Here is a 26,367-nt window from a genome sequence, read left to right as displayed (position 1 = left end):
CACGGATGCTGGCTGGGTTTGTTAACTGCTGAGCCTCGACGGGAGCGCCCTCTCCTTTAAGAGTAGCTGCCTGTTGAGTCCTGAGCGAGACTTCCTCTGTGCGGGGGTCATTGCCAGAAACGTGTATTTTAGGTGGTTTGGTGAAAGCAAAGCAGTCGTCTGGGTGGCATCACACTGAATCCATTCACCCTCAGCCTGAATCCTGTCCTTTCAGGAGCTCGGAGACAAGCGCTGGCTGTGCCAGCATGGCCTGGAGCGTTGTAATTACGGCGCCTCGGGCTCCCAGGGTTCCTCCTCAGGGAGACGCTGCTGGGAAGCAGCTGTGCCCAGGCAGGGTGCCCGGGTCCTGGGTCACATCGCGTTGGTCTGAGGTCAGGTCTGCCGTTAGACGAGGCGCAAGTCGTCAGAATGTTCCTCCTCACACGGACCTCAAACGGCTACTGGGTTACGGGGTTACAGACTGAACTTAAGTGTAAAGCCTTCGAGGACTCTTCCAAAACAAAACCAAAAACAAAACCCCAACTTTTCCCAGCAGCCTAAAATTAGAAAACTAATGGTACTTAAAAGATATCTTTGAGGATTTTTTTTTTTTTAATTTTATGGAGGCACCCATGGCATATGGCAGTTTCTGTGCTAGGGATTGAATCCAAGCTGCAGCTGCGGCAACACTGGATCCCTTAACCCACTGCGCTGGGCTGGGGAACGAACCCACACCTCTGCAGTGACTCAAGCTGCTGCCATTGGATTCTTAACCCACTGCGCCACAGCAGGAACTCCCCTTTTAATTCAAAGGAATATCAAGTTGAATGCTTAGCAGCTCACAGCCTGTTTAATTCTTCAATTTACTGCTTAGATTAAAAAAAAGGAAAATTCACAGCCCCAGTGTCACAGAGAAGCACCAGGAGGAGGGTGAGCTGCCCTGTTCTTCGGAGCAGGTGGTGCCCACTGGGGCCTGGCTGGCATTAGCCCCTTCTCCCTGGGGACACTCCTGGCCATGTTACATAAGGAGACTCCGAAGGCTCAGTGAAAACACAGAAAACACGGGGAGATCAGAACTGGCACAAAATATTTGACAGTCATAAAGCATACGAGTAATTGGTTAAAATACAGCCAGGCTGGACATTACAGGGAAGGAAAAGTGAAGTTGGATCCTTACTGCAAATGCATTAAAACCCATGTCAGAGGTAAAATGATAGAGCCCAAAGACAGATTTTATAAATGAGGCTTAAAAGATGCATATACTGCAGGGGAGAAGGTAAGTGGATTTAATAAACTTTCTTTTCAACTAAGGACGTGATGTCGGTAAGATCGGGGTCCGCCCGTGGCGAGTGGCTCTGCTTTGGCCTGCGGCGTAGTTGCCCATCTCTTTGCATCCCCCCCACCCCGTTGCCCCACCCTCTAGTCACCGGCACTCAGGTTGCATCCAGCGTCTTCCTTCTGCGAACAATGGCACAGTGGAGCTCCCGTGCTGGCTCAGTGGTAATGAACCCGACTAGGATCCATGAGGGCGCAGATTCGATCCCTGACCTCGCTCAGTGGGTTAAAGATCTGGGGTTGCTGTGAGCTGTGCTGTAGGTCACAGACGTGGTTGGGATCCCGCATGGCTGGTGGCTGTGGTGTAGGCCGGCAGCTGCAGCTCTGATTCGACCCCTGCTGCGAGTGTGGCCCTAAAAAAAAGATGCCCTGCCCCCCAAAAAAGCAATGGCACAGGGACCCTGTTGAGGGCCTGTGCAGGGTTCCCTGGGGGTCTTCTCTCAGGACTGGAACTTCTGGGTTATTGGTACATTGGCTTCATTTCCTAGGAAGCACTGCAGGGCAGTAGCTTCTCCAGAAAGGCTGCCACGACACCCGCGTGCTTTTGTACGTGAGCCTTCCCCGTCCTTAAGCACTGAGTGTGAGTCCCCCACCCACAAACGTCTCTGCTGGAAATAGTTTCAAACCAAAAGGGACAGCAGTGTAGCGGGGAGCTGGGGTCACGCAGACAGAGAGTCTCTGCAGCCGACCAGTGTGAGCGGCTGTGACCTAAGTCCTGAAATGGCTTCCCCAGAGTCACAGTGTGTGGCTTAGACTGTCCCTCCACTAAGCAGAACTCAAGGAAATGGGTCCTCTGGATATTGACTAGCCAGTGATTTGAAGGAAAAAGGGTTTTATTTTTTTTGTGCCCATTCATTTGTCAACAGATATTTGTCGAGTGCTACTCCGTTAGGTACTCGACTGGGTGCTGAGATCCAGGCAGTTGACAAACCAAATAGATCCTGTTCCCGTGGAGCTAAGAGTCTGCAGTGGCAGGAAAGACGGAGTCATTCTAAAAACAGTTGCAAATGGTGATATGTGCTGCGAAAGAAAAGTACCGGTGCAAGTTTAACCTGAAAGCTGGGGATGCGCTCTCTGCGGAGATGAAATTTAAGCCAAATCTCCAAGTTGAAAACACTCACCAGGTGAAGGGCAGCAGAGATGAGTGGGGCAGGAAGAGCTTTCTGGGCATAGGGAGTAGCATCGTGTAGAGACCCAGGGAGGAGACACAAACGCAAGGCACCCAAAGGCGGTGTGGCTGGAGGGCGGGGGAAGTCAGGGAGGTGGAGCTGGAGAGATGGTCGGGGCTTGTTCGGTGTGTTGGATTTTAGATGAAGTTGGATGGGGGGCTGCTGAAGGGATTAAAAGCCCACTCTGGCTATTAGGTAGGAAAGACTTTGAAAAGATGAGTAATAGGGGAGTTCCCCTGTGGCTCAGTGGTCACGAACCTGACTGGTATCCATGAGGATGCAGGTTCAATCCCTGGCCTTGTTCAGTGGGTTAAGGATCTGGTGATGCCATGAGCTGTGGTGTAGGTTGCAGACTCGGCTTGGATCCTGGATGGCTGTGGTGTAGGCCAGCAGCTGCGGCTCCAATGCGACCCCTAGTCTGGGAACATCCACATGCCTTGGGTGTGGCCCTAAAAAGACCAAAAAAAAAAAAAAATGACTCCCAGGTTTCTGGAATGAGCAGCTGGGTAGATGGAGATGCCAGCTACAAAATGGGGACAACCACGAAAGAAAGAAACTATGGAGGGAAGAGTAAGAGTTCTCTTGAAGCTACGTTAGGTTTAAGACATCCAAATGGAGGTGGCAGGAAGTCAGACAACAGGCATCTGGAGCTCCGAAGAGAGTCCACTATAAAGACTTAAGCTAAGCTGTAAATAGATGATATTTAAAGCTGTGAAAATTGGTCTGTTACCCAGGGAGTAAATATATATACAGCGAGGAGCGTTGTGGGATTAATGTGGGAGCTGGAAGAGCTCCAACTTTAGAGGCCAAGCAAAGGCGGAGCAAGTCAGACGGAGGGAGGCCAGGGGTGTGAGAGGCAGCACAGAGCGTGGTGCCACGGAGGCCAGAGGAGGCCACTGCAGGTCACAAAAGGTGGAGACCACCGGACCCGCCAGATGGAGCAACGTGGAAGTCACCAAAGACCCTCCTGGTAGCCCTGTTGCTGGAACGTTAAGCATGCAGACCCTACTGAAATGGGTTGAGAAGCTGGCAGGGTACTTATATTTCTGGCAATATGTGGCACTAATTGTCCTGGAAAAGCTTTCTATGTAAAGTACCTGCAAGAGCTGGCTGAAATATAGCAGTTCTCCTGTTAGATGCAGAGCTGAATACGCGCCCCCCCCCCAAGGTAATCCCCAGGGGTGAAAGAAAAACCAAAGTGAGATACTCGGAGGCCTTAGAATCTTAGGTGATTATGAAGCTATAATTGCCCTGTAGGCATTTACTAGTCTTTGTAACCCAGGAACTCAAGTTTAATAGCTGTCCTAGAAAGTGACATAGAGCCTTGGGACCTTAAGAAGTAGGGAGTTGGAACCGAGACACTCACCCGTATTTGGAAACTGTAAAGGGCGACAAGATTGAATGAAAAGGTAGAACAGGAAGACTCTGCTCCCTGGCACAAGGAGATGAGGAGGAGTTAGCTTTCTTGAGCTGGGCTCTGGGCAAAGAAAACTGAATAGTCTCCCCTAGCATTGAAAATCACTCTTTCTCTCTGTCTTTGGGGTTCAAAATTGCACTACTGAAGTGATTGGGAGAAGTGCAAGAGAAGAAACTCCAGTGTACATAGTTGGACAGCTTAGAAGGACACTGGGTGGAAACAGTCAGTCCTTTTTGGAAGGACAACCACACAGCTATCCAGGCCTGGTGAGAGAAGAGCTCCCAGTTCAAAATTACGAGACACCTGAAGTGATGCTGCTTACAGGAAACAAACGATAGAATCCGATTCTCAAGAATTTAGGAATCGGAACCATTTGTTACAGAATATTAAGTGAGGATGTTGAAAATGGTAATGAAATAAAAGGTAGAAAGAAAACGGGAAAGAACAGAATGTCATTCCAAAAGGCTGGGGCGATTTGGAAAAGAACAAGATAACGGTTTTAGTAATAAAAACGCAAGTTTGTCCATGGATACTTCAGTGATGACGTAGCAGCCTAAATACATCTGAAGAGAGAATTAGAGAATGAGGGAGAGCTGGCATCTCGCAGAAAGAAACAAGGGTTTACAGACACGGGGGTCAGAATGAGAAGGTCTGTCCCAGGTCTCCAAGAGGAGAATCAAGAGAATGGAGAGAGAACATATTCCAGGGATGCGCCCGAGGATCTTCTGATCCAGGAACCACGGTGTTTCCTGGCTAAGACAGACCAAAAGTTTACCCCCGGCTGCCTAGTGGCAATGCCGCAGGACACTTAGGGCAGATTCTTACAGCTGCCAAAAAGCAAGACAGGCGAGCAGCAAGCTAGTCCGACTGCAGACTTCCCAGTGGGAACTGCAGACACCACAGGGAAGCAGGCAGGTCATGCCAAGCTGGAGAGGACAGGACTGAGCGCCCGGAGCTGCCCTGGCGCTGGCCGCGGAGCATGCAACGGAGCTGCCTTCCCGCAGCAGACCCTGCCCTGGAAGGATTCTAAGGGATGGGCGTGTGGCGCAGGCCACCTGCAGATGCCACTGGTGAAGAAAGCGACCTGAGGTGTAGGAAACGCGAGCAAGGAGGTGGACGGTAGGTCTTGGCAAAAATACAATGCAGTTGGAGTTCCCGTCGTGGCGCAGTGCTTAACGAATCCGACTAGGAACCATGAGGTTGCGGGTTCGGTCCTTGCCCTTGCTCAGTGGGTTAACGATCCGGCGTTGCCGTGAGCTGTGGTGTAGGTTGCAGACTCCGCTCGGATCCTGCGTTGCTGTGGCTCTGGCGTAGGCTGGTGGCTACAGCTCCGATTGGACCCCTAGCCTGGGAACCTCCATATGCCGCGGGAGCGGCCCTAGAAATGGCAAAAAGACAAAACAAACAAAAAAAACAACACAGTTACCACGTGCCCGAAACCCGGGGCGCCCCTCTGAGGCCACCCCTTGGCGGGACGCCAGGGCGGAACCACGGTGGCGTCCCGGAACTACAGCCCCCATGAGGCTCTGCGCGCGCATGCTCTGTGGGGCCGCGGGGGGCGGGGCGGGCGTGGGCGTTCTAGAAGGCAGCGGCGAGGCCGCGGGCGCCATGTTGGGGCCGAGGGGACCGCGGAGAGGCGCTTGAAGCGGCGGGAGCGGGTCGGACCTGGGCTGGTAGGAGCCCCGCCCCTCCCGCCTCAGCGGATCATGACCCGGGCGGCGGCCACGGAGGTCACGGTGGCGGGGGACGTAGCGTGGCGGGGCCAGCGCTAGAGATGATGCCGTTTCCGGTGACCACCCCGGGATCCCAGCAGACCCCGCCGCCGCCGCCCAAGCGCTATGGCATCTCCTCCCCCATCAGCCTAGCGCCCCCCCGGGAGACTGACTGCGTTCTTACCCAGAAGTTAATTGAAACCCTGAAGCCCTTCGGGGTGTTTGAAGAGGAAGAGGAACTGCAGCGCAGGATTTTAATTTTGGAGAAATTAAATTATCTGGTCAAGGAGTGGATACGAGAACTCAGTGAAAGCAAGAGTCTTCCACAAGCTGTCATTGAAAATGTTGGAGGGAAAATCTTCACATTCGGTTCTTACAGATTAGGGGTGCATACGAAAGGCGCCGATATCGATGCGTTATGTGTTGCCCCAAGACATGTTGATCGAAGCGACTTTTTTACCTCCTTCTATGATAAATTGAAACTCCATGAAGAAGTAAAAGATTTAAGGGCTGTTGAGGAGGCCTTTGTACCAGTTATCAAACTGTGTTTTGATGGGATAGAGATTGATATTTTGTTTGCAAGGTTAGCACTGCAGACTATTCCTGAAGATTTGGACCTGAGAGATGACAGTCTTCTTAAAAATTTAGATATTAGATGCATAAGAAGTCTTAACGGTTGCCGGGTAACTGATGAGATTTTACATCTAGTGCCAAACATTGACAACTTCAGATTAACTCTGAGGGCCGTCAAGTTGTGGGCCAAATGCCACAACATCTATTCCAATATATTGGGTTTCCTGGGAGGTGTCTCCTGGGCGATGCTAGTAGCGAGAACTTGCCAGCTCTATCCAAATGCAATGGCATCAACTCTTGTGCGTAAGTTCTTCTTGGTGTTTTCCGAATGGGAATGGCCAAATCCAGTGCTGCTGAAAGAGCCGGAAGAACGGAATCTTAATTTGCCCGTGTGGGACCCGAGAGTAAATCCCAGTGATAGGTATCATCTCATGCCTATAATTACCCCCGCGTACCCACAGCAGAACTCCACATACAATGTGTCTGTTTCAACGAGGATGGTCATGATTGAGGAGTTTAAACAAGGGCTCGCTATCACACACGAGATTTTGCTGAGTAAGGCGGAGTGGTCCAAACTTTTTGAAGCACCAAGCTTCTTTCAAAAGTACAAGCATTATATTGCACTTCTAGCAAGTGCACCAACAGAAAAACAGCATCTAGAATGGGTGGGCTTGGTGGAATCAAAAATCCGAATCCTGGTCGGAAGCCTGGAGAAGAATGAATTTATTACACTGGCGCACGTGAATCCTCAGTCCTTTCCAGCCCCCAAGGAAAGTCCTGACAAGGAAGAATTTCGTACCATGTGGGTGATTGGGTTAGTGTTAAAAAAACCCGAGAACTCTGACATTCTCAGTATCGATCTCACCTATGACATCCAGTCCTTCACCGATACAGTTTATAGACAGGCAGTTAACAGTAAGATGTTTGAGATGGACATGAAAATTGCGGCGATGCACTTAAGAAGAAAGGAACTTCATCAGCTACTACCGAATCATGTGCTTCCGCAAAAGAAGACACCCTCGCCAGAAGGTGTCAGATTGACAGCTTTGGGTGACGGCAGCCTCAGCTTGACTGCCGACAGTGAAAACAGCGTGACTGTGTCTTCATTTCCCGGCGCTGTGAAGACTGGCCCAGTGACTGGCAGCTCTCCAGGCAGAAGCAGTCCTGCCCTCCCTGTGATGGCGGCACCTGTGACCAGCGCTCAGGTTACTGATGTTTCCTTGCAGCAGGCAAATCCCAGTGAAAGCCCAGGGAGTGCGTCCAACGAAAGCATCCCTCACACTGGCTCACTACCAGCCATTCTACCACCGAAGCCTGTGGTCACCAGAGTCATTTCCTCAACCCTTCTGGTGAATCACCCCCCCAGGCCTTCCGGGAGCGCAGCAGCAAACATAGCCAATCCTATAGTAGGGGTCTAGAGGAGCGGGTCGTGTCATCCAGGAGAGAGGTCGGAGGGAAACATTCTCACGAGGACATACGTGGGACTCAGGAACCACTCAGACAGTGGCTTCTCTGTGGGCCTCTCCGGAAACACGAGTGCAGACCTCCAGTGTCCCTGTTCTTCCTGCAGAGGCTGTTCCTGTTACCAAGAATCCAATAAAACAGACTAAACTGATGAGACAACCTCAGGGTCCATAAGTGACACCTGCCAACTCAGCCTGTTGTCTTCAGATGCTAAAGGAAGAGAACGAAGGGGGCCAAACTGGATATGATTCAAACTAGGTTGATGAGGCTTGTTGGGTAGCTGCCTTTGTTGGGCTAATCCCGATCAGAAGTCCAGGTTAGTGTGTAGAGCTTCTGGAAGTCCTGTTACGAACGTGTCACATTACTTATGTGTCAGCCGGTTACACTAACCATCTCAAAGGACTTCTGCCCTTCAAAGAGGAGGAAAGGGAGAAAAAGCCCCTCTAGCTCTCTTGGTGCCCTGCAGACTGGATTTATGTTGGATGCATTGTTGGGAAAAATTTGCAATACAGACTGGTACCGAGATTCCTTACACTGATGATGCACTTTAGGCATATTTTTATTAGGCAGTAGAGCTAATTTCGGATTTTTCAGCTTGATGAGTTGTAGTTTTTTCCGCAAGGGTTTTATTCCTTGTTCATCTTCAGACTGGTTACCGTTGTGCGGTAGTGTACCATACTTCAGGAAAAGCATAAAGTATGTCTCGCTCAGTCCCTGTGAGGTACCCCTTTAAAATGAAATGTCAACTCTTAGGGTATATCATTGGCATTGAGGCAGTAATTAGTGTTCAGTTTTGATGGGAACTGATCAAGAAATGATACACTGGTTTTATCTCCAGGATTGTTGCCGAGTGCAAACAGTCAGCGATCAAACAGCAGACAGTGTCTTGAGTCAACATAGCTCCATCTTCTCTCGTCCTTAATCACTTGTCCTAAAGCAAAAAAAGCTTTTTGTCTCCCTCCCCCTCCTGCCCCCGTGTCCCCGCTGCCTTCTCTTTGCTTGTGCCCAGGGTATGCTTGGCTTGGGTATCGTTTCATAAAGCACTCAGAATGCTGGTGTTTTCTTAACCATGATGCGACACCAACAGTCCTGTGGCCACGTGGCACAGAGCCTACATTTTGGTTCCATGGCTAATATTTTAGTGAAGTTTTACTAGAAGTGATTCCTGTGAAGCATGTTATCCATCTTGGATGGCTTTTCAATCTCCGCATAAAAGATTTGCATATGCCACAGAGTATCTGCTTATAGTAAAGCTACTTTCTAGTTTAAATGTGTAAGCAAAAATGCATTTTCTCTAGAATTTTAAACCAGGTTTTATTTTTCAGTGACTTACTGAAGTTCATCCAGTAAAATTTACATGTAGAAACATATAAAAAATAATTTCTAGCAAGCACTTGACATCTAGCCAGCTTTCTACTCTTGTTTTATCCTGAAAAAGATTAGGAAAACCTTCCTTTAAATTTAAAAAAAAAAAAAAGACCTCTCGTAATTAAGCAGCAGAACATGGATGCTGAGAAACAAGAATGACAGCAGTTGCAGAGGAATGAAAGGTCCTTCTTAACGCAGACACAGCAGACCTAAGAGGTTTTCCAGCCGTCCGGGTTCTCGTTCCTCCGGTTCCCCAGCCATGTTCCTCTCCACCACGTGTGCCTTTTCAGTGTGTAGCTGCACCTTAAACCCTTTCCCCGTCCTTTTAAATACTTTCCCGAGGTTGGCGTACAGTCTTTTCCCTTGTGGGCTGTTCAGGAACTTCGACTTTCTGTTCACCACTCCTTTCTGCCACCTGATGCCCAGTGTCCCCGTAGCTGACGTCTTCGCCCTGTGCGGTCCCCTTCCACGCCAGTACAATCGGGGGACGTGTACACAGTGCCTGTGTATCTCGAGTAGCTCTCGTGCCATTGAGATTGCCAGGCACACATGGAGTCTTGTCGTCTTGTTCATACTTTGGGGAACAGTTCGTTTATTAAATGTTTCTTGTAACGGTACCTGGTTCACCAAGCTGGAAAGTTGGAGCTTTTTAATTCTAGTTTTCTTTACCTGGATAGCAGACTATTTTTTCATACAACGTATGCAGTAGCTCACGACTGGAGTTAGTTTCGTTTTATAGCATCTGTACTCCTTGTATTTTTCAAGCGCTCTTTTGCAAACAGATGATGTATTTCTCCATTAAAAACACAATAAAAATAAACCAGAAGCAAGCAGAGGGCTTTAAATCTGACAGTTACAGTTCAGATGTTCTTACATTGTCTCGGGGACCAAGACACTGATGCACCTTTCAACTTGAGCCTAGAATTCATGTTATAATGTGAGGGAAAAACATGAAGTGGCTAGAAACTTCATATCAATAATAGTAAAAAGTGGAGTTAAAAATCTCAGTCCCAAAGAAGGCAGGAAAGGGGTTCCCATCGTGGCTCAGTGGAAACGAATCCGACTAGTTTCCATGAGGATGCAGGTTCGATCCCTGGCCTGCCTCAGGGGATTAAGGATCCGGTGTTGCCGTGAGCTGTGGTGTAGTTCGCAGACACGGCTCAGATCCAGTGTTGCTGTGGTGTAGGCCGGCGGCTACAGCTCCGATTAGACCCTTAGCCTGGGAACCTCCATGTGCTGTGGGTGTGGCCCTAAAAAAAAAAAAAGGGCAGGAAAGAGGTGTGTTTTTGGGGTGGGGTGTTGACAGCGTGGGAAAGCATAGAAAGAAAATACAATCTAATGAGATGGTGGAAATGAAACCAAATATTTCTTTCTCCATAATAAATGAACCAGACTTCCTGACTCAAGGACAAATTGTCAGATTCCATGGAAAAACTAAGTCCAGCTGCATGTGCTTTTATTTGTGAGAGACACACCCCAAAATGTAAGCTCTAAAAGAAGGGAAAAAAGGCCAGTGAAAAGCTGTTATAGTAATGCTGTCATCCAAACATTTCAGATCAAAACAAATTACCAGGCACAAAAGAGACCACTGCATTAACGAGAGAAGAAATAACGCACCAGGAAAAGTGACCAATTTAAAACTTTTGCACCTAGTAAAATAGCATAAAATATTTTGCTCCTCATGGCGTCACCATAAAGCAAAGATTGGCAGGAATTCCCCAAAGTGTCACTGTCATAGCTTTTTTTTTTTTTTTTGGCTTTTTGCCATTTCTTGGGCCGCTCCCGCGGCATATGGAGGTTCCCAGGCTAGGGGTTGAATTGGAGCTGTAGCCACCGGCCTACACCGCAGCCACAGCAACACAGCATCCGAGCCGCGTCTGTGACCTACACCACAGCTCACAGCAACGCCGGATCGTTAACCCACTGAGCAAGGGCAGGGACTGAACCCGCAACCTCATGGTTCCTAGTCGGATTCGTTAACCACTGCGCCACGACGGGAACTCCCTCACTGTCATAGCTTTTTAAGCAACTCTTTTTATTAATTGGTAGCAAGCAGACAAAAAAGGAGTAGAAGGGAAACAGCTCTGAACAGAACAGCGGCTGGCAGATTTTTTTCTGTTGGGGTCAGAGAGGGAATAGCTGGAGCTTTGCGAGGCTACACAGTCTCTGTCTCGGCCACTTAGCTGTGCCTGCGTAGAGTGAAAGACGCCTTAGACGCTGTGTAAACAGATGGCCGGGACTGGATTTGTCACCCATCTCCCCAGCCGGTGTTGGTCACCCCTGATCTATTGGACACTTGTTACAGAACCTTGTACTCAACGATTAGAAAGCACTTATTCTCAGATAAGCACAGGGCATGTACCAGAATTAACCTCATGCTATATCCGAAGGTGAGAGTCAGTGTAAACTTCGGAGTATCAGATTCATAGAACATGTTTCCTGATACAGACCAGTAAGAAATCAGTAACAGTTAGCATAGAGAAGAAATTGCTAAAGAAGACCAAGAAAGCTTAAACCGTGAAAAGACTGATGATCAGAGTCTTTGAATTGTAGCAAGAAATGAACAGTGAGACGTGGAAAACAGGCTGTAAGCGGGGACATTTCATAATACATATGGCAGGATTACTATTCCGGATAAATAGGAAGGATGAAAAAATCTATGTGAAAAGGTGAAGCCGCCCAATAAACGAGCAAAAGAGATGCTCAGGTATTTCACAGAAGAGGAGGCAGGAGCAGAAGGGAGCAATTCACCCGAAAAGATGGCTCAGTCTCGTTAGTAGTGAGAAAAAGTAGGGATCTCATTGTAAGATGACAACTGTTTGTGGTGCAGAAAGCCTAACAATATGGTGGTTGGGTGAGGAGGAGGAGCTGGGGTGGCAGGAAGGCTGGAGGGACTGGGTGCTGGTTCTCTCCCTCCAGGGGGTGGTGGGTCTCATCTGGGGCTGCCGTGCCCACGCTCTGTGCTCCATTCGTTCCGCCCCCAAGCTGTGGGCCACTGCTGTGCCTGGGATCAGAGCCTTGCACACCCTGTAGCCGCCCTCCATGTGGGTGGCATCATTTCCCACGTGTGCCCTGGCATCAGAAGCATCAGGAGGCACTTTCCTAGAGACTCTGTCCCGTGAGTCCGGAGACGGTACTGGAGTGTTGGCAGCAGCATCTTGTAATAGCCCGAAGCTCGAAATAACCCACATATCCATAAATGGGGAGCGGATAGACAGTGTGTATTCAAGCAGTAAGTGATGCAGCGCTGTGAGAGGAAATGAACCAAAGCTGCGTGCATCGGTGTAGATGTGTCTCATCATGCTGAGGGGAAGAGGACATTGCTGAAAAACTCACAGCATGGCACCATCTATATAAGGTTTTAAACAAAGCAAAATAGGGCAGGATAATATAGCGTTACAAAAAGGCGTGGTAAAACTATACGTGAAAAACAAGGGCAAGAGAAACTGAATCCAGAAGAGCAGTTCCCTTTGGTGGGGGGAGGAGGAAGGGGAGGGGGAGGTGCGGCTGCGGGAAGCGGACGGGACACCTGGCACCTTCTGCAGGTCGGGGGGTGGAGGACACGGTGTTCGTTTTATTTTCAGTCTGGGTGGTAAATGCCTTCATGGGTGTGAAATATTTTGCAATCAAGAAACCAACACTAAAGGGATAGCTTACAAATCTCTTTACGGGTTTGGAATTGCGTTTGGCCAGATGACGACTACAGAACCCACTGCGGGTGCATTTTCTTTCACAGCCCGGCAGTGGTCAGTGGTAAGTTCAGGGCTCGGGGGGGAGCGTTCCGGGGACCCAGGCTTCTAGCACACGCAGTCCCACCGGTGCAGTTCATGCCTTTCTTCCTCAAGGTCATCTCCAGGTGCAGGATGGTGGCGGGGCCACTGCCATCACTTCCTCCTTTAAAACAGGAGGAAGGAAGGCAGAGGGGGAAGGGCCAAGGAGTCTCTGCAAGCCGTGCCCTCCGACGGCGCTTTCCTGGATGTCCCTACAGGTCCTGGAAGATGACATTCCCTCACCTTTCACTGACTGGAGCTTGGTCACAAGGCGCTGCCTGCTCGCGAGGGAGACGGGAACCTGTAGTTGGAGTTAGCTGGGTACCCCCATTGTGCAGCAGGAAGAAAGGGGAGACCAGGTGTCCAAAGTCTGGAGCGTCGGTGATGGAGCATCTGACACAGGGCTCAGACGTTCAGATACTCAGATGCCTCCAAATGAGCCTTGAACGTGACCTGGAGCCGCACAGCAATGACAGTGCAGCTCGCGGGATGCAGCTGAGATGGGGTTCGGAAGAGGAGGGTCATAGCTTTAACCGCCCACGCCAGGAAGGAATAAAGACCGGAAATGGAGGGGCGGGTGAGGTGACTACAGAACTGGGTGAAAAGGCCTTTAATAAATGCAGTGAGAGCAGAAAGGAAAAAAAAATAGGGCAGAAGAGAAGAAATAAATAGGATCAACAAAGCGAAGAGGAGGTGTTTGCACTGTGGGCGTAGTAACAGTAATAATAACAAGAACCCGTCAAAACCGGGGCGACGGCGGAGGAAGGCGGAAGGTGGGACCGAGCGCGACCTCGGGAAGTCGGAGGGGGGACAGCCGCAAATCCAGGAGAGGTCTTGGGAAGGATCTTAGAGACAGCTTTACGCCAGTAAATCGGAAAACCTAGATGAAAGGACAGTCTCCTGCGAAAAGAGAACCTACCCCAAGGCAGGCAAGAGTGGAAAACTGGAATGGACTTGCCATCCCTGCAGTCCTTGTAAGAAATGGCAGGAGCAGGTTGAAAGGTGCTCCTCAGGATCCAGCTAAAATCACGAGATCCTAAGACGCGACGGTGGTCGCGCCAGCGCTTCGCATCCTCAGCGACAAGACATCGCGGTTCACGTCGGCCTGTTCTAGAGAACGGAAAAAGAAGACACGGCGTATGCAGCAGGTACATCCTCCATATCAAAATCAGGGAAGGGAGCGCGATAAGGAAAAATTGTCAGCCACCTTCACTTACACGGAGATGAAATAGAGATCAGAAAACCAAACCCAAACCGGAAATGTGTACAGCAACCACCAGGACCAAGTTCAATGAGGCTCCGGAATGCTAGGATGATCGAACATTTGAAATGCTGGCTGCATGGGGAGTTCCCGGCATGGCTCAGTGGTTAACGAATCTGACTAGGAACCATGAGGTTGCAAGTTCGATCCCTGGCCTCGCTCAGTGGGGTAGTGATCCGGCCTTGGCGTGAGCTGTGGTGTAGGTCGCAGACGCGGCTGGGATCCCTGGTTGCTGTGGCTGTGGCGTAGGCCAGTGGCTACATCTCCGATTAGACCACTAGCCTGGGAACCTCCATATGCCGTGGGTGTGGCCCTAGAAAAGCCAAAAAAAAAAAAAAAAAAAGAAAAGAAATTCCGGCTGCAAATTGGTGCTGGCTGTTGGCAGGAGGCCTCAGCTGCTCCTCTTAGGGTTGGTTGAGGGGCCTCCCAACAAGGCAGCCGACGGAACCGCAGCACTGAATCTGAAAGGGCAAGGCACAGCCACAAGGCCTTTCACAACCAAACCATGGAAGTTAGATGGCACCGCTTCCACCACATCCTTGTGTTTAAACAGGCTCTACTCATGGTGGGAGGAGACTGCACAAGGGCATGAAAAGCCGGAGATCACTGGGGCTGTCTTGGAGGCTGACTTCCTCATTGATCAACAGGAAGAATGGGTCCGCGGCAGTAGATCATGGTGGAATACCATACAGCAGTGAAAAGGAATGAACGGGAGGTCCATCTACCAAGTGGATGATTTACTATCACGCTGCTGAGTAAAGGAGGCCGGCTGGATAAGGATACGTCACATACAATACCATTCATCAAGTTTTTAGAGATCACAAAATGAAATCTATTTTTCAGAGGCACTTACTATGTAGGTGTGTAATAGCCACACTCACATGATATTTTTGTCATACATGACAAACATATACACATGGGAATTGTGCCCCCATATCGGCACAGCTGTTGCTTCTGTAGGAGAGCTAAGGCTCACCCCTTTCTTCTGGCTGGAGGGGTGCTGGATTTTGTTCAAGTCCTCTTGAAGGTTTCCTGGTTTTACAGAAGGGAGCGTGGGAGAACGGAGCGTAGGAGGCGTGTGTACCCTCGGCTCCCCACAGAGTCTGGCAGGCGGGGCTTGGGGGCGGGGCCTCGGCTCCTGGACGGGGCGGGGCCGGGCGGAGGGTCCCCACCCACAGGGTGTGATGCTTATGGTCCCTTCCCCTCCTGGTCTTGTGATAATGTTGATCCTAAAGTGTTTGAGCCACACTGGCGACCGAGCCGCCTCCCCTTTTGCAGAAGGGGGCAAAACCTGCCTGAGCCGTTTAACAAACAGGAAGAGAGCAAAACCCTGCCTGCCCCCCGCGGAGTCGAGGCAGCGCGCCCGCCAGCAGCGCCGCGTGTCCCCCTCGAGAGAGGCCCGCATCCTGCCGCGGGGCTGGCCGCGCTGTGCTTCTCCCGCCTGCTCTGACTCCGCCTGCGTTGGAACTTTGTGCGCCCTGGGTCAGATGGTGTATGTGCCGGGCGCCTCCTGTCACTCCGCGTGCATGCGGTCGCTGTCTTCGCTTGTGTCGCTGCATCGGGTCACCCTGCGTGCACGTGCCTTGAGTCCCTTCTGCTGTTGACCCGTATTCTGGCTGTTTCGAGTCTTGGGCTCTTAAAAGCCACGCTGCCGGGATCATCCTCGTTGCATGTTGCGGAGGCTGTGTCGTTGCCACCGGGCAATGTCTGGTCCCCCCCTGCCCCCCAGGGGAGGCTCTGCCTGTCTGACCCTGGGTGCCTGCTCTCCGCGGCGGGCACCGGAAATAGACGCTTTCTCCCTCATATCCGTCTCCATTACGGTTTATCCCGGAGCGTGGCGTCTAGTTCACTGTGCTCTGCAGGTAGTAGGGCCTTGTTGTGTATCCCTTCTGTGTGTATAATAGTTTGCATCTTCTAATCCCCAGACTCCCCCACCCCACCTCCCCTTGGCAGCCTCAAGTCTGTTCTTTATGTTTGTGAGTCCGTTTCTGTTCTGTTCTGTTGAGTTCTTTTGTCTCATATTTTAGATTCCACATATAAGTGATATCATATGATGTTTCTCTTTCTCTTTCTGACTCGTTTCACTTATATGATGATCTTTAGGGCCATCCATGTGTTGGGGACGTGGCTCGGATGGTCCGTGTCAAAAAATGAGACACGTGAACACAGGAGGCCTCGACAAGGCCTTTCCTTCTGCAGAAGGGCGCGGGTGCTCAGAAAACGCGCAAAGAAGAAGAGACCCTCCCTGCTCATCCCTAAGGCAGGGAATGGACCTGTCCCCTTCCCATGGGGCAGGTCAGGGCGCACATTCTTCTCCGCTGGCTCATTTGAAACCAGTTGTTGCTGGGAGAAGAGGGAAAGGGGAGGGCTGGGGGTCGCAGGAAGGCGAAACCGGAGCAGAGTGGAGTCACCAAGGTTTCCTTTGATAGAAAAGACATCATGCTACTTTCTGCAATTCCCCCCTTTCATTTTTTTATGGAATATTCTTTTTTCAACCTCTTTGAGCAGGAGTTGGCTCGCATGCTCTATTGTGTCCATCAGGAGGATATTGGCTTGGTGGGGAGCGGGTCCCAGTTGCTTTGCCAGGGCAGGTTCTGTTAATTTTTGAATAAGTCCCAGGGCACAAGGAATTATGCAACATGCAACTAAGACACGGATACTGACTACAGCAATTTGAGGGGTAAAGATTTAGTCCATTTCTTTTTTTTTTTTTAACCAATTTTCTAAAAGGTCTGTAAAGGGGTCATTAATACCAGAATTCTCTGAGAGCTCATCTGCCAGGGTCGTTAATCCGCGTAGGGCCTTGGCGAAGGTGCTGAATATCTGGGGCGGGGTTGTTGGGAGGGAATGTGCAGCCCTGGGTCTCAATCACCACACAGACTCCTCCACCCTTTTCTGCCAGCGTCATGTCCAAAGTCTGTCTTCCCGTGCCAGCTGACTAGCTGGCCCTCGCTGTTCAGGCATTTCTTTAATGGCATCTCTAGTGTAATTAATGAATCTCTGCTGATTGTAAAAGATGTCCTTTATCCAATCAACATGTTTGTTGATGGTTGACCACCCAAAGAGAGCAGATTCAAACCCACAGCTACCTGATTTCTTGTCTTAAATTTGTTTGGAACACCTATTGCGTCAATATAGACCTGGGGGTCAAAGGACCCCCCCCCCCCCGCCCCCGTGGGGGTGATGTCTCATTTTCTCAGGATTGGCTGGGTTGAGATTGGGGCCTAAATGCCAGGGTGAAAGGGATGGCCAATTGCACCAAAGCACGGGTGTCACTTTGACATTCCGGAAGGATGCCCATTAGTGGACTCCCACACGACCACCAGACATCTGCCTGGGGCACTTGGAACTGGGATTTATTGTGGGGGTGATGTAGGACCGGCTTTCACTGCACCCGGTCAGGTTGCCTAAGAAAGTCGCCTTTGCCTCTTGTCATTTTAGACACGAGGAGACGTTGACGTTTTCATTTGGCTGCTGAACAGTCCTTGGGGGCTGACCCGCAGAACCTTTGGCCTCAGGGAAGAGCGGTGGCAAAGTCCGACTGGACTCATTATTTCAAGCCGTTTTGTCCTGGAAGAGGGTCACCACACATTCAAGACCCTGTGGGTCCGATGACCATCCCAGAGGAAAGGGAACCAGTGGGCCTCCGGTCTCCCTGTGGCACAAGCGTAACAGCTGCCTCTGTCTAGTGTGTCCACAGAATATTTCATCCATTTTACTGGGCCTTTGTGTCCCCATATCCTGTTTTTATGCTCGCAGTCAGCCTTCCTCCAAAGGTGAGTCTTCTGTTTCCTCCAGTTCATAGGGCAGTGGCGGCTACGGACGGGATGTACTCAGCCATCCTTTGGCGACAGGGTCCAGGAGGCAGAAAAGGAAGGCCCCAGCTGGTGGCTTTCCCCATGTTGCTGTGTGAGGACCCCTAGAGCTGTCCCCCGGCCCATGCTTACCTCCCAGCCCATGCTTATAAATAAAGGAAAGGTTTTTCAAAAGGATGGTAGAGCCAGAAGAGGGGCACCTGTCAGTGCCTCTCTTGAATCCCGGCTCCACAGTGAGGGGTAGGGTCTTCCGATACAAGCTTGGAAATAGTCTTTTTATGTTATGTCCTCCTTAGTATACATGTCCCCTTGTTGCAGGTTTTGGGGCGTCTGATTTTTATCCAAAAATAGATTCCTGAGATAAACTTTAGAAACAAGCTTAGAGTGTTCTTTTAGAAGCTCGGTTAAACTTTGCAGCAATATAACATAATAGCAAAGAACTATCTAGGAAGTAACTCTTAGTGATACTGACCACAATTAAAAGAATGAAATGAACAGATTTAGTAAGTTTTCGTGGAAACATCTCTTTCTCTCTAAAATTACGCTCATTTTTATCAAATATTAGCCAAACCAAGACTAATTTATTTGCCAATTACGTCTGGTGTCCACAACCTCGGCCTGATGATTTACATGAATAAAATTGGTCATACAGATTTTGTTTTTAATTGGCTTTGTTAGAACTTGATGAGGAATCTTAGACTAAGCTTTCAAAGGGCACCTCAGGGCTAGGAAAGTCATGCCAAGGGTTGTCTTAAAGATTTTTATCTTAAAGAGCTCGGTTAAAACCCCAGCTACCTTGAGGCTTTTACGGCTGCACACAAGGTGGCCTTCCTAATTATCTGATAAAGCGCCTGAAAGCCTGAGCGTTTCCGTTCTCTGAGGAAATCAGGTAGAGAAGAAAGAAATGTTTCCGTTTTGCTTACAGAAGTGTAATTTACCAAATTGCTTGCTGGGAAGAATTTCTTTATACCTGAAAAACACAGATTAAAAGCCAGTATTATTTTAAATAGAAACCCTAAAAGTATAACCATATTCACCCATTCACACAGTCCAATGTAACCAGTCCTTTTTGTTTAACTGTTTATGAAATCATCAATTTCCCTTTTAGAATTTTTTTTTTTAAATTTCTTACTCAGCTCATCATTAAGATCTGGAAGTCAGAAACTTTTATTTCTTTAAAAAAAAGTTTTTTCTGTAGATCTTCTAGAAAAGGAAACATTTTTGCAAAGGTATCAGAGTAATGCCGTTAACTAACAGTGACAAAAGACTTAACGCTCCTTTTAAATCTGATTGCAATGCAAATTAACAATGAAACTTGGTAACTGTTGTGACATAACAATTTGAGATAACTAGAAAAAAAAGAGTTATAACATAGTACCAGTATATGTCCAAATTTCAGAAACTAAACGTTCTAGAATATCTATATTAAAAACATCTATTTGTCTATATAACCTGAGGTTTATCACTTATTTGATAACACTCTCTGTGTATTTTAGCATTCTAAATAATTTCAGTAAATTTAACTTCTTTTTTTTTGAATGCCTCAAGGGTCCCATGAAGCATTTTAAAGTTAGCTGAGTTAAAAGCACTTTAATTAGAATTTAAAAAAAAAAAAAAAGAGTTCCCGTCGTGGCGCAGTGGTTAACAAATACGACTGGGAACCATGAGGTTGCGGGTTCGATCCCTGGCCTCGCTCAGTGGGTTAAGGATCCGGTGTGGCCGTGAGCTGTGGTGTAGGTCCCAGGCATGGCTCGGATCCCGCATTGCTGTGGCTCTGGCGTAGGCTGGTGGCTGCAGCTCCAATTCAACCCCTAGCCTGGGAACCTCCATATGCCTCGGGAGCGGCCCAGGAAATGGCAAGAAGACAGAAAAAAAAATTTAATAGTGTTCATAAATAAATCAATTTTTTTTTATTTGGTTATATGGAATTATAGGTTGCTGTGGAGGGTACTTTTTTCTTTCTTTTTTTTTTTTTTTATCTTTTCTAGGGCCGCACCCAGGGCATATGGAGGTTCCCAGGCTAGGGGTCTAATTGGAGCTGTAGCTGCTGGCCTACACCACAGCCACAGCAACGCCAGATCCAAGCCATGTCTGCAACCTACACGGCAACACCAGATCCTGAACCCACTGAGCAAGGGCAGGGATCGAACCCACAACCTCATGGTTCCTAGTTGGATTCGTTAACCACTGCGCCACCACAGGAACTCCTGACATTGTTCTCCCTGCCACCTCCTGAGTTACCTCTGCGAGCAGCAGCAGTGCGCTTGCCCCCGGGTGGTGGGCTCTGCCCCCTCCCCCTCCCGCACTCCCCGGCAGTGACAGCAGTGGCGGCTGTGGCTGGAGGGAGGCCCGCTCCATTTTGGGGTTTGTAAGGTGGCCGCAACGAGCCAAGGGGGTCCTGTGGAGGGGAGGAGGTCCCAGAATGTTCTTGAGTTTCCTTCTCATTTCTCTTTTGGTCCCGTGCTCTGAGGGGAAATAAGACCCCCAGTCCCCGCCGCCAACAGAGAGCATAGTAAGTTTCCTCCTGAGACCCCAGAGACTTGTCCTGGACCAACTGAATGAGCAGCGGACAGACCCCGTCCTCATCAGATCCGAACTTTGGCCAGAAGACGGATGGGGCGAGAATAGGTGCCTGTGTCCAGATAAGACAACAACATTTAATCATTCTTCCCTTCTTTTTGTCCTTCTTCTGTGGATTGTACCCCAATACTTGAATATCAGTCCCCGAGGACGGTCTGGAGGAATTTGGTCCTTCCCCATTCGATCCTCCGAGTGGAGGTACACGTCGGGAAGACTTCCTTCCCGTTTCCCAGGATCGTGTTCTGATCCCCCGATTTCACCCGAGGCCTTTTGAGGGGAGGGTCGTGCTCTGATTTTACGATTTCGCCTGGAATCGCCAGTTTCACCCAAGACCCTTTGGGGCTTACTGACCCCCATCCCCGACCACCAAAGATCTTTCCTACCTTGGTCCGTTAACGGAAGTCGCCTGGTCGGTTGAGCAGTTTCCCACGTTGTCGAGAACCCTCCACGGGTTTGAAGCTCACAGGCGCAGACTTCTCAGTTTAGGGCCATTGCAACAGGCCATGGGACACATCTCCCCTCCTTGAGAACCCGTGCTCCAGCGGACCCCAAGTCCCGGACGAGCCCCCACATCTGTTGGGGACGTGACTCGGATCGTCAGTGTTGACAAGTGAGACACATGAACACATGGAGGCCCCGACAAAGCTCTTTCCTTCTGCAGAAGGGCGCGGGTGCTCAAAAAGCTTGCAAAGAAGAAAAGCCCCTCCCTATGCATCCCTAACACAGGTGATGGGCCTGTCCCCTTCCCATGGGTCAGGTCAGGGCGCACATTCTTCCCAGCTGGCTAATTTGAAACAAATTCTTAGTGGGAGAAGAGGGAAAGAGGAGGGGGGGTTGCAGGAGCAAAATGGAGTCACCAAGGTTTCCTTTGATAGAAAAGACATTATGTTACTTTCCGCACATGTTGCTGCAAATGACATTATTTCATTCTTTTTTATGGCTGAGTAATATTCCATTGTATATATGTACCACATCTCCTTTATCCACTCCTCTGTTGATGGACGTTTAGGTTTCTTTCTCTGTTGCCTATGCCCCACCCCCACCAGTTTTAGTTGTTTTCAGGGGTGATATTGTCCTGTCCCAAGTCACCTGATTGTTCTTGATTTGACCATTGTATTCTAGGGAACAAACGCCTCTCTTAATGCTAACAAGCATGCTTAGATTTAATTTTATGCAAATGAGTTCATATGATAGAATATTTTTTGGCCAAGGAAGTTCCTGAGTCAGGGATCAAACCCGAGCCACAGCAGTGATGATGCCAGGTTCTTAACCCATTGAGCCACCAGGGAACTCCCTACTTTTCTTTTATCATGGAATTCCTCACTCTTCCGCATCAGTCCCTCCCTGTTCTGATTCCTCCTGCTGTCAGGTTAACAACCTAACGCCTGCCTGAGTTAGTTTTTCTCTTGCTCTATAACAAGTCACCATGCACTTGGCAGCTTAGGTAGCATCCATTTATGTGTCAGAAGGCTCGTGTGGTGTGGCTGGAAGCTCCCCAGGTTAAACCACGGTGCCAGCCAGGTGGCTGTGGGGAAGAGCCCAGCTCCACGTCCGTTCTCACTGTGGGTAGAACCTGGTCCCTGGGGGTTGTGGGGCTTCGGCTCCTGCCTCTTGTCTCCGGTGGCTTTCCCTCCTTCCTGTGTGGTCCCTGCACCTTCGGCCGGCGGTGGCTCATCAGCCCTCCCTTGCCCTGCGGATCCCTGACTTCCTCCTGCTTTTTGCAAGGCTTGTGCGATTAGATCAGGCTTGCCTGGATGACCTCCCTCTGACTGATGACATCTGCAAAACCTCTTTTGTAGCAGAGCAGTCGCAGGAGTGGTAGCTCCCACCATCACTGGGCCCACGTGGACTCAGGGGGGGGCGACTATGCCGGGGCAAGGTCAGCGGGGTCACCTGAGAATTGGGGCTGCCACGGTCGGCCCTCCGGTGAGCCTCATCCGCATGCAGAATGCACTTGCCCGTCTCCCCTCCCCCAGAGCCTCGTCCGCCCCAAATCTCCTCATCTCAGTCACCTAGAGCGGGTGTGGGGACACCAGTCTGGAGGCGGAGGGCCACGCGTCCTCCCTGCGGGCCCTCCCCGGCCCCCACGTGCGGTGGCGGGCGGATGCGGGCCATCGCAGGCGTCTGGGTCCACTGTGGGAGGTGTGACGAGAAGGAGTCCCAGGTTCGAGGCAGTTTTCAAGCTCAAGGGCGGGTGGCAGAATTCAGTTCCTTGAGGCTGTAGGACAGAAAGCTCCAGGTTTTGTTTCCTTTTCTTTCTTTTTCTTCCTGGCTGTAGGCCAGGGGCTGCGCTCGGCTCCTGTTCCTGTAGCCCCCCCCCCCCATCTGAGCAGTGGGGAGCCCCCTTGTTCAGACCTTCTCTCCTGTGACCAGGAAACTGCTCTCAAGTCACTCTGTGATTAGGTTGGTCCCCCCGGATAATCCCCGCGCCTTAAGCGCAGCTCATCCGTGACCTTCGTTACACCCGCCTGCAAAATCTCTCCTGCCCGTGAACTGAACCGGGGAATAATCCCAGGGGCAGAGGTCATGGGGTCGCTTGGGCCTCCTGCTCCGGCGGTGGCCTTCGGGAGGACCTCTGTGCTGGGACACTCCTGTGCAGACCTAGGAAGTGTGCACACCTGCCGGCTCGTGGTCCAAGTTTATTTTTATTTTTTTACATGGAATCGCGTAGTCTTCTGGATCTTTTCTTAGCAAATTCCTTTTGAAAATCTCCCCACATCATCTGTTACCGTTCTCATTCTCTCCTGTTGGGGATTAGGGACCAGTCCCTGGTGTGGACAGAGCGTGCACATATCTAGGGATCACTGAGCACCGTTTTGCAATACGCGTTCCTGCATCTGCTGTCCTTCGCCACGTGAAAGCTGTGACGGATTGTAAGGTCACCAATGCCTACTTACCGCTAAAATAAAAACACTCCATGTTAGGGAGTCCCCCGGCGGTGCAGTGGTTAGGCCTCGGCGCGTTCACCGCCGTGGCCCATGGTTCAGTCCCGGGTCTGGGAGCCGAGATCCCACGTCAAGCCGCCACCCGCCACAGCCGAAGCAACGCACAACAACAGAAAACCTGAACTCGGACACGGTGCTTTATCGTTGTTACTTGAGATCTTTCGTCTTGTCCTTCCCCGCAGAGCTCTCATAAACCCCGAGATTTATTTAAACATGGCCTTTAGGAGTTCCCGTCGTGGCGCAGTGGTTAACGAATCCGACTAGGAACCATGAGGTTGCGGGTTCAGTCCCTGCCCTTGCTCAGTGGGTTAAGGATCCGGCGTTGCCGTGAGCTGTGGTGTAGGTTGCAGACGCGGCTCGGATCCCGCGTTGCTGTGGCTCTGGCGTAGGCCAGTGGCTACAGCTCCGATTGGACCCCTAGCCTGGGAACCTCCATATGCCGCGGGAGCGGCCCAAGAAATAGCAACAACAACAACAAAAAAGACAAAAGACAAAAAAAACCCCAAAAAACAAAAAACAAAAAAAAAAACATGGCCTTTAATCTGCACTGGTTCTCTGCACACGTAAGAAGATCCGAGTGAGGTAAGCCCAGAGTGGAATTCTCCCTTGCACGCGGGCTGTCGCTGTGCGCGTGTCCGCACGGCCCCCTCTCCTGTGCCCTCGAGATGACCCCCGGGGCTCGGAGGCCCGCTCCCCCACCATCCCTGGGGTGTTCTCTCGAGCTGTTGGCGCGGGGTTCTGGAAGCCGGCACACGACAGCTGGGCCTCACCCCGTCTTCAGTGGTCCTCAGATGACAGACCTGGGTGCAGCGTCTTCCCCCGACCCCAGGAGCAAGGACCTAGTTCTCAGGAGACGTGCCCAGGAATGCAGGACGCCTGCCATTTTTTAACATGCAAGTGTTACACGCACAAAGACGAGCGTGTCTAGAACTGACGACGTGTATGCCGTAAGCGTGCGCACTTGTTGGTTCGTCGGTTTAGCAGCTTGAGGAGGATGTACCTTTAAAAAGGTATTTTCCCCAGCGAGTGGTACGTGCGCCCAGGTGAAGTGATCCTTGTCTTCGCTAATTAAGAAACACGCTAAGGCGCGGTGCCCGACCCAGGCTTCCCTCCGCCCAGTTTCGCCCTCCAGGGGGAGCCACTTTCAACTGTCAACTATTCTTCTTTTGGCGTCGAATTTCACAGCTTAACGAATTTATCCCACTACTGCCTGATTTTCACATTTCAAGCATTAAACAGTGGCTTCCTTCCGTGAAGAGGAGAACTCGGCTCTGTTCACCCTCCTTTAAAACATCAGCTCCCGGAGCTCCCGTCATGGCTCGGTGGTTAACCAAAGAACCCAGCTAGGATCACCTGAGGTTGCGGGTTTGATCCCTGGCCTCGCCAGTGGGTTGAGGATCCGGCGTTGCCATGAGCTGGGGTGTAGGTTGCAGATGTGGTTCGGATCTGGCGTTGCTGCGGCTCTGGTGTCGGCCGGCAGCTGTGGCTCTGATTTCGCCCCCTAGCCTGAGAACTTCCATATGCCGACAGCACGGCCGTAAGAAGACAAACAAAGAAAAATAATCACTGTCCCTAGGATTTGTTCTCCCTTTTGGTACTTCTTGCAAATTCAGGGTTCCCCAATTCTCCGCCAGTTGTCTTCTCTTTTCAAGATGCTCAGACGGATGGCGTGTCTTCAGTCCCAGCGTTTTGCGCCTTCTGCCTGCTTGGGTAGAGCTGGCTGCACGCCAGTCTGCCCTCAGCTGTCACCCCCTTGGTGTCTCTCATCACCTTCTTCCTTGTCCTGGGTTTACGGCTGGTTCTGGTGGACCAGCTCCTCCGGTGGCTTCCTGAGAAAGTGTCCACTTTCTCAAGTTGCTTAAAAGATCTTGGTTCCACTTTAGTGCTTGATTAACCGTTTAACTGGGCATAGAGAATTTTCCATTTTTTTGGTTTTGGCTGTACCCGAAGCGTGCCAAAATTCCTGGGCCAGGGATTGAACCCGAGCCATAGCAGTGCCAATGCCAGATCCTTACTTGGAGGCCACCAGGGAACTCCTTTTGGGGGGTGGGTGTAGAGTTTTAGATGAAAATACTTTTCTTTCCTAGAATTTTGGAGGCCTTGGTCCATTTCTTTTAGCTTCCGGTGCCTCCGGGAGAAGCCACGACACATGGCGATTCTCGCTCTTTTGTACTTTCTCTCGTTTTTCTCCTTCTGGAAACGTGGCTGAGTTCTGCCCCCTCCCCCAGCCTCATTCTGCAGACGCTCGGGCTGCGGCCCAGGAGGGACTTTTTGTGTTAGGCTTTTCCTTTTAGGGCTGCACCCATGGCATGTGGAGGTTCCCAGGCTGGGGGTCGAATCAGAGCTGTAGTCACCAGCTACCGACACCACAGCTTATGGCAGCACCTAATCCTTAACCCACTGAGCGAGGCCAGGGATCGAACCTGCATCCTCATGTATACTGGTCAGATTCGTTTCTGCTGAGCCACGACAGGAACTCCGTGTGTCAGACTTTTTTTAATGTAAAGAATTATGGTTGTATTCGCTGCCATATTTATTTATAACTTCTATATTCTCGTATTTCATTAAGATCATTAAAATGTGCTGTTGGAGCGCCTGCTGTGGCACCATGGGATTGGTGGCATCTGGGGAGCACTGGGACGCAGGTTCGATTCCAGCCAAGTACCGCGGGTTAAGGATCTGGTGTTTCCACAGCTGCAGCTTGGGTCGCACCTGTGGCTCGGATCTGATCCCTGGCCTGGGAACTCCATGTGCCACAGGGCAGCCAAAGAAGAATTTTTAAAAGGGTGTTATTTGCATATTTTGACCTTTTATGCATTATTAACCTCTCGTGAGTTAGACTTTTTTTTTTCTTCTTTGGTCCCCACTTGGCGTATTGAGTTCCCAGGCCAGTGGTCAGATCGGAGCCACAGTTGTGACCTGTGCTGCTGCTGCGGCAACGCCGGATCCCTTAACCCGCTGTGCCAGGCTGGGGATGAA

General features: G+C 50.4%; 2 protein-coding genes across 2 annotated transcripts in view; both read left to right on the top strand.

Annotated features, from left to right (window-relative positions):
- Positions 1-26,367, top strand: part of RADIL (Rap associating with DIL domain) — a 73,095-nt gene that overhangs the window by 9,847 nt on the left and 36,881 nt on the right. The window lies entirely within an intron of this gene.
- PAPOLB (poly(A) polymerase beta) lies at positions 5,374-8,989 on the top strand. The gene has a single exon (XM_047779457.1). The coding sequence runs from the start codon at positions 5,675-5,677 to the stop codon at positions 7,601-7,603; it is 1,929 nt and encodes a 642-aa protein (XP_047635413.1). The 5' UTR covers positions 5,374-5,674; the 3' UTR covers positions 7,604-8,989.

This window comes from Phacochoerus africanus, chromosome 5 (assembly GCF_016906955.1).
Source record: "Phacochoerus africanus isolate WHEZ1 chromosome 5, ROS_Pafr_v1, whole genome shotgun sequence".
Lineage (NCBI taxonomy): Eukaryota > Metazoa > Chordata > Mammalia > Artiodactyla > Suidae > Phacochoerus > Phacochoerus africanus.
The sequence above is the reverse complement of the archived record's forward strand: the minus strand, read 5'-3'. Positions and strand labels throughout refer to the sequence as shown.

Excerpts from the sequence above, each read along its gene's own strand:
- PAPOLB (XM_047779457.1), top strand. The coding sequence starts at position 5,675 with ATGATGCCGTTTCCGGTGACCACCCCGGGATCCCAGCAGACCCCGCCG.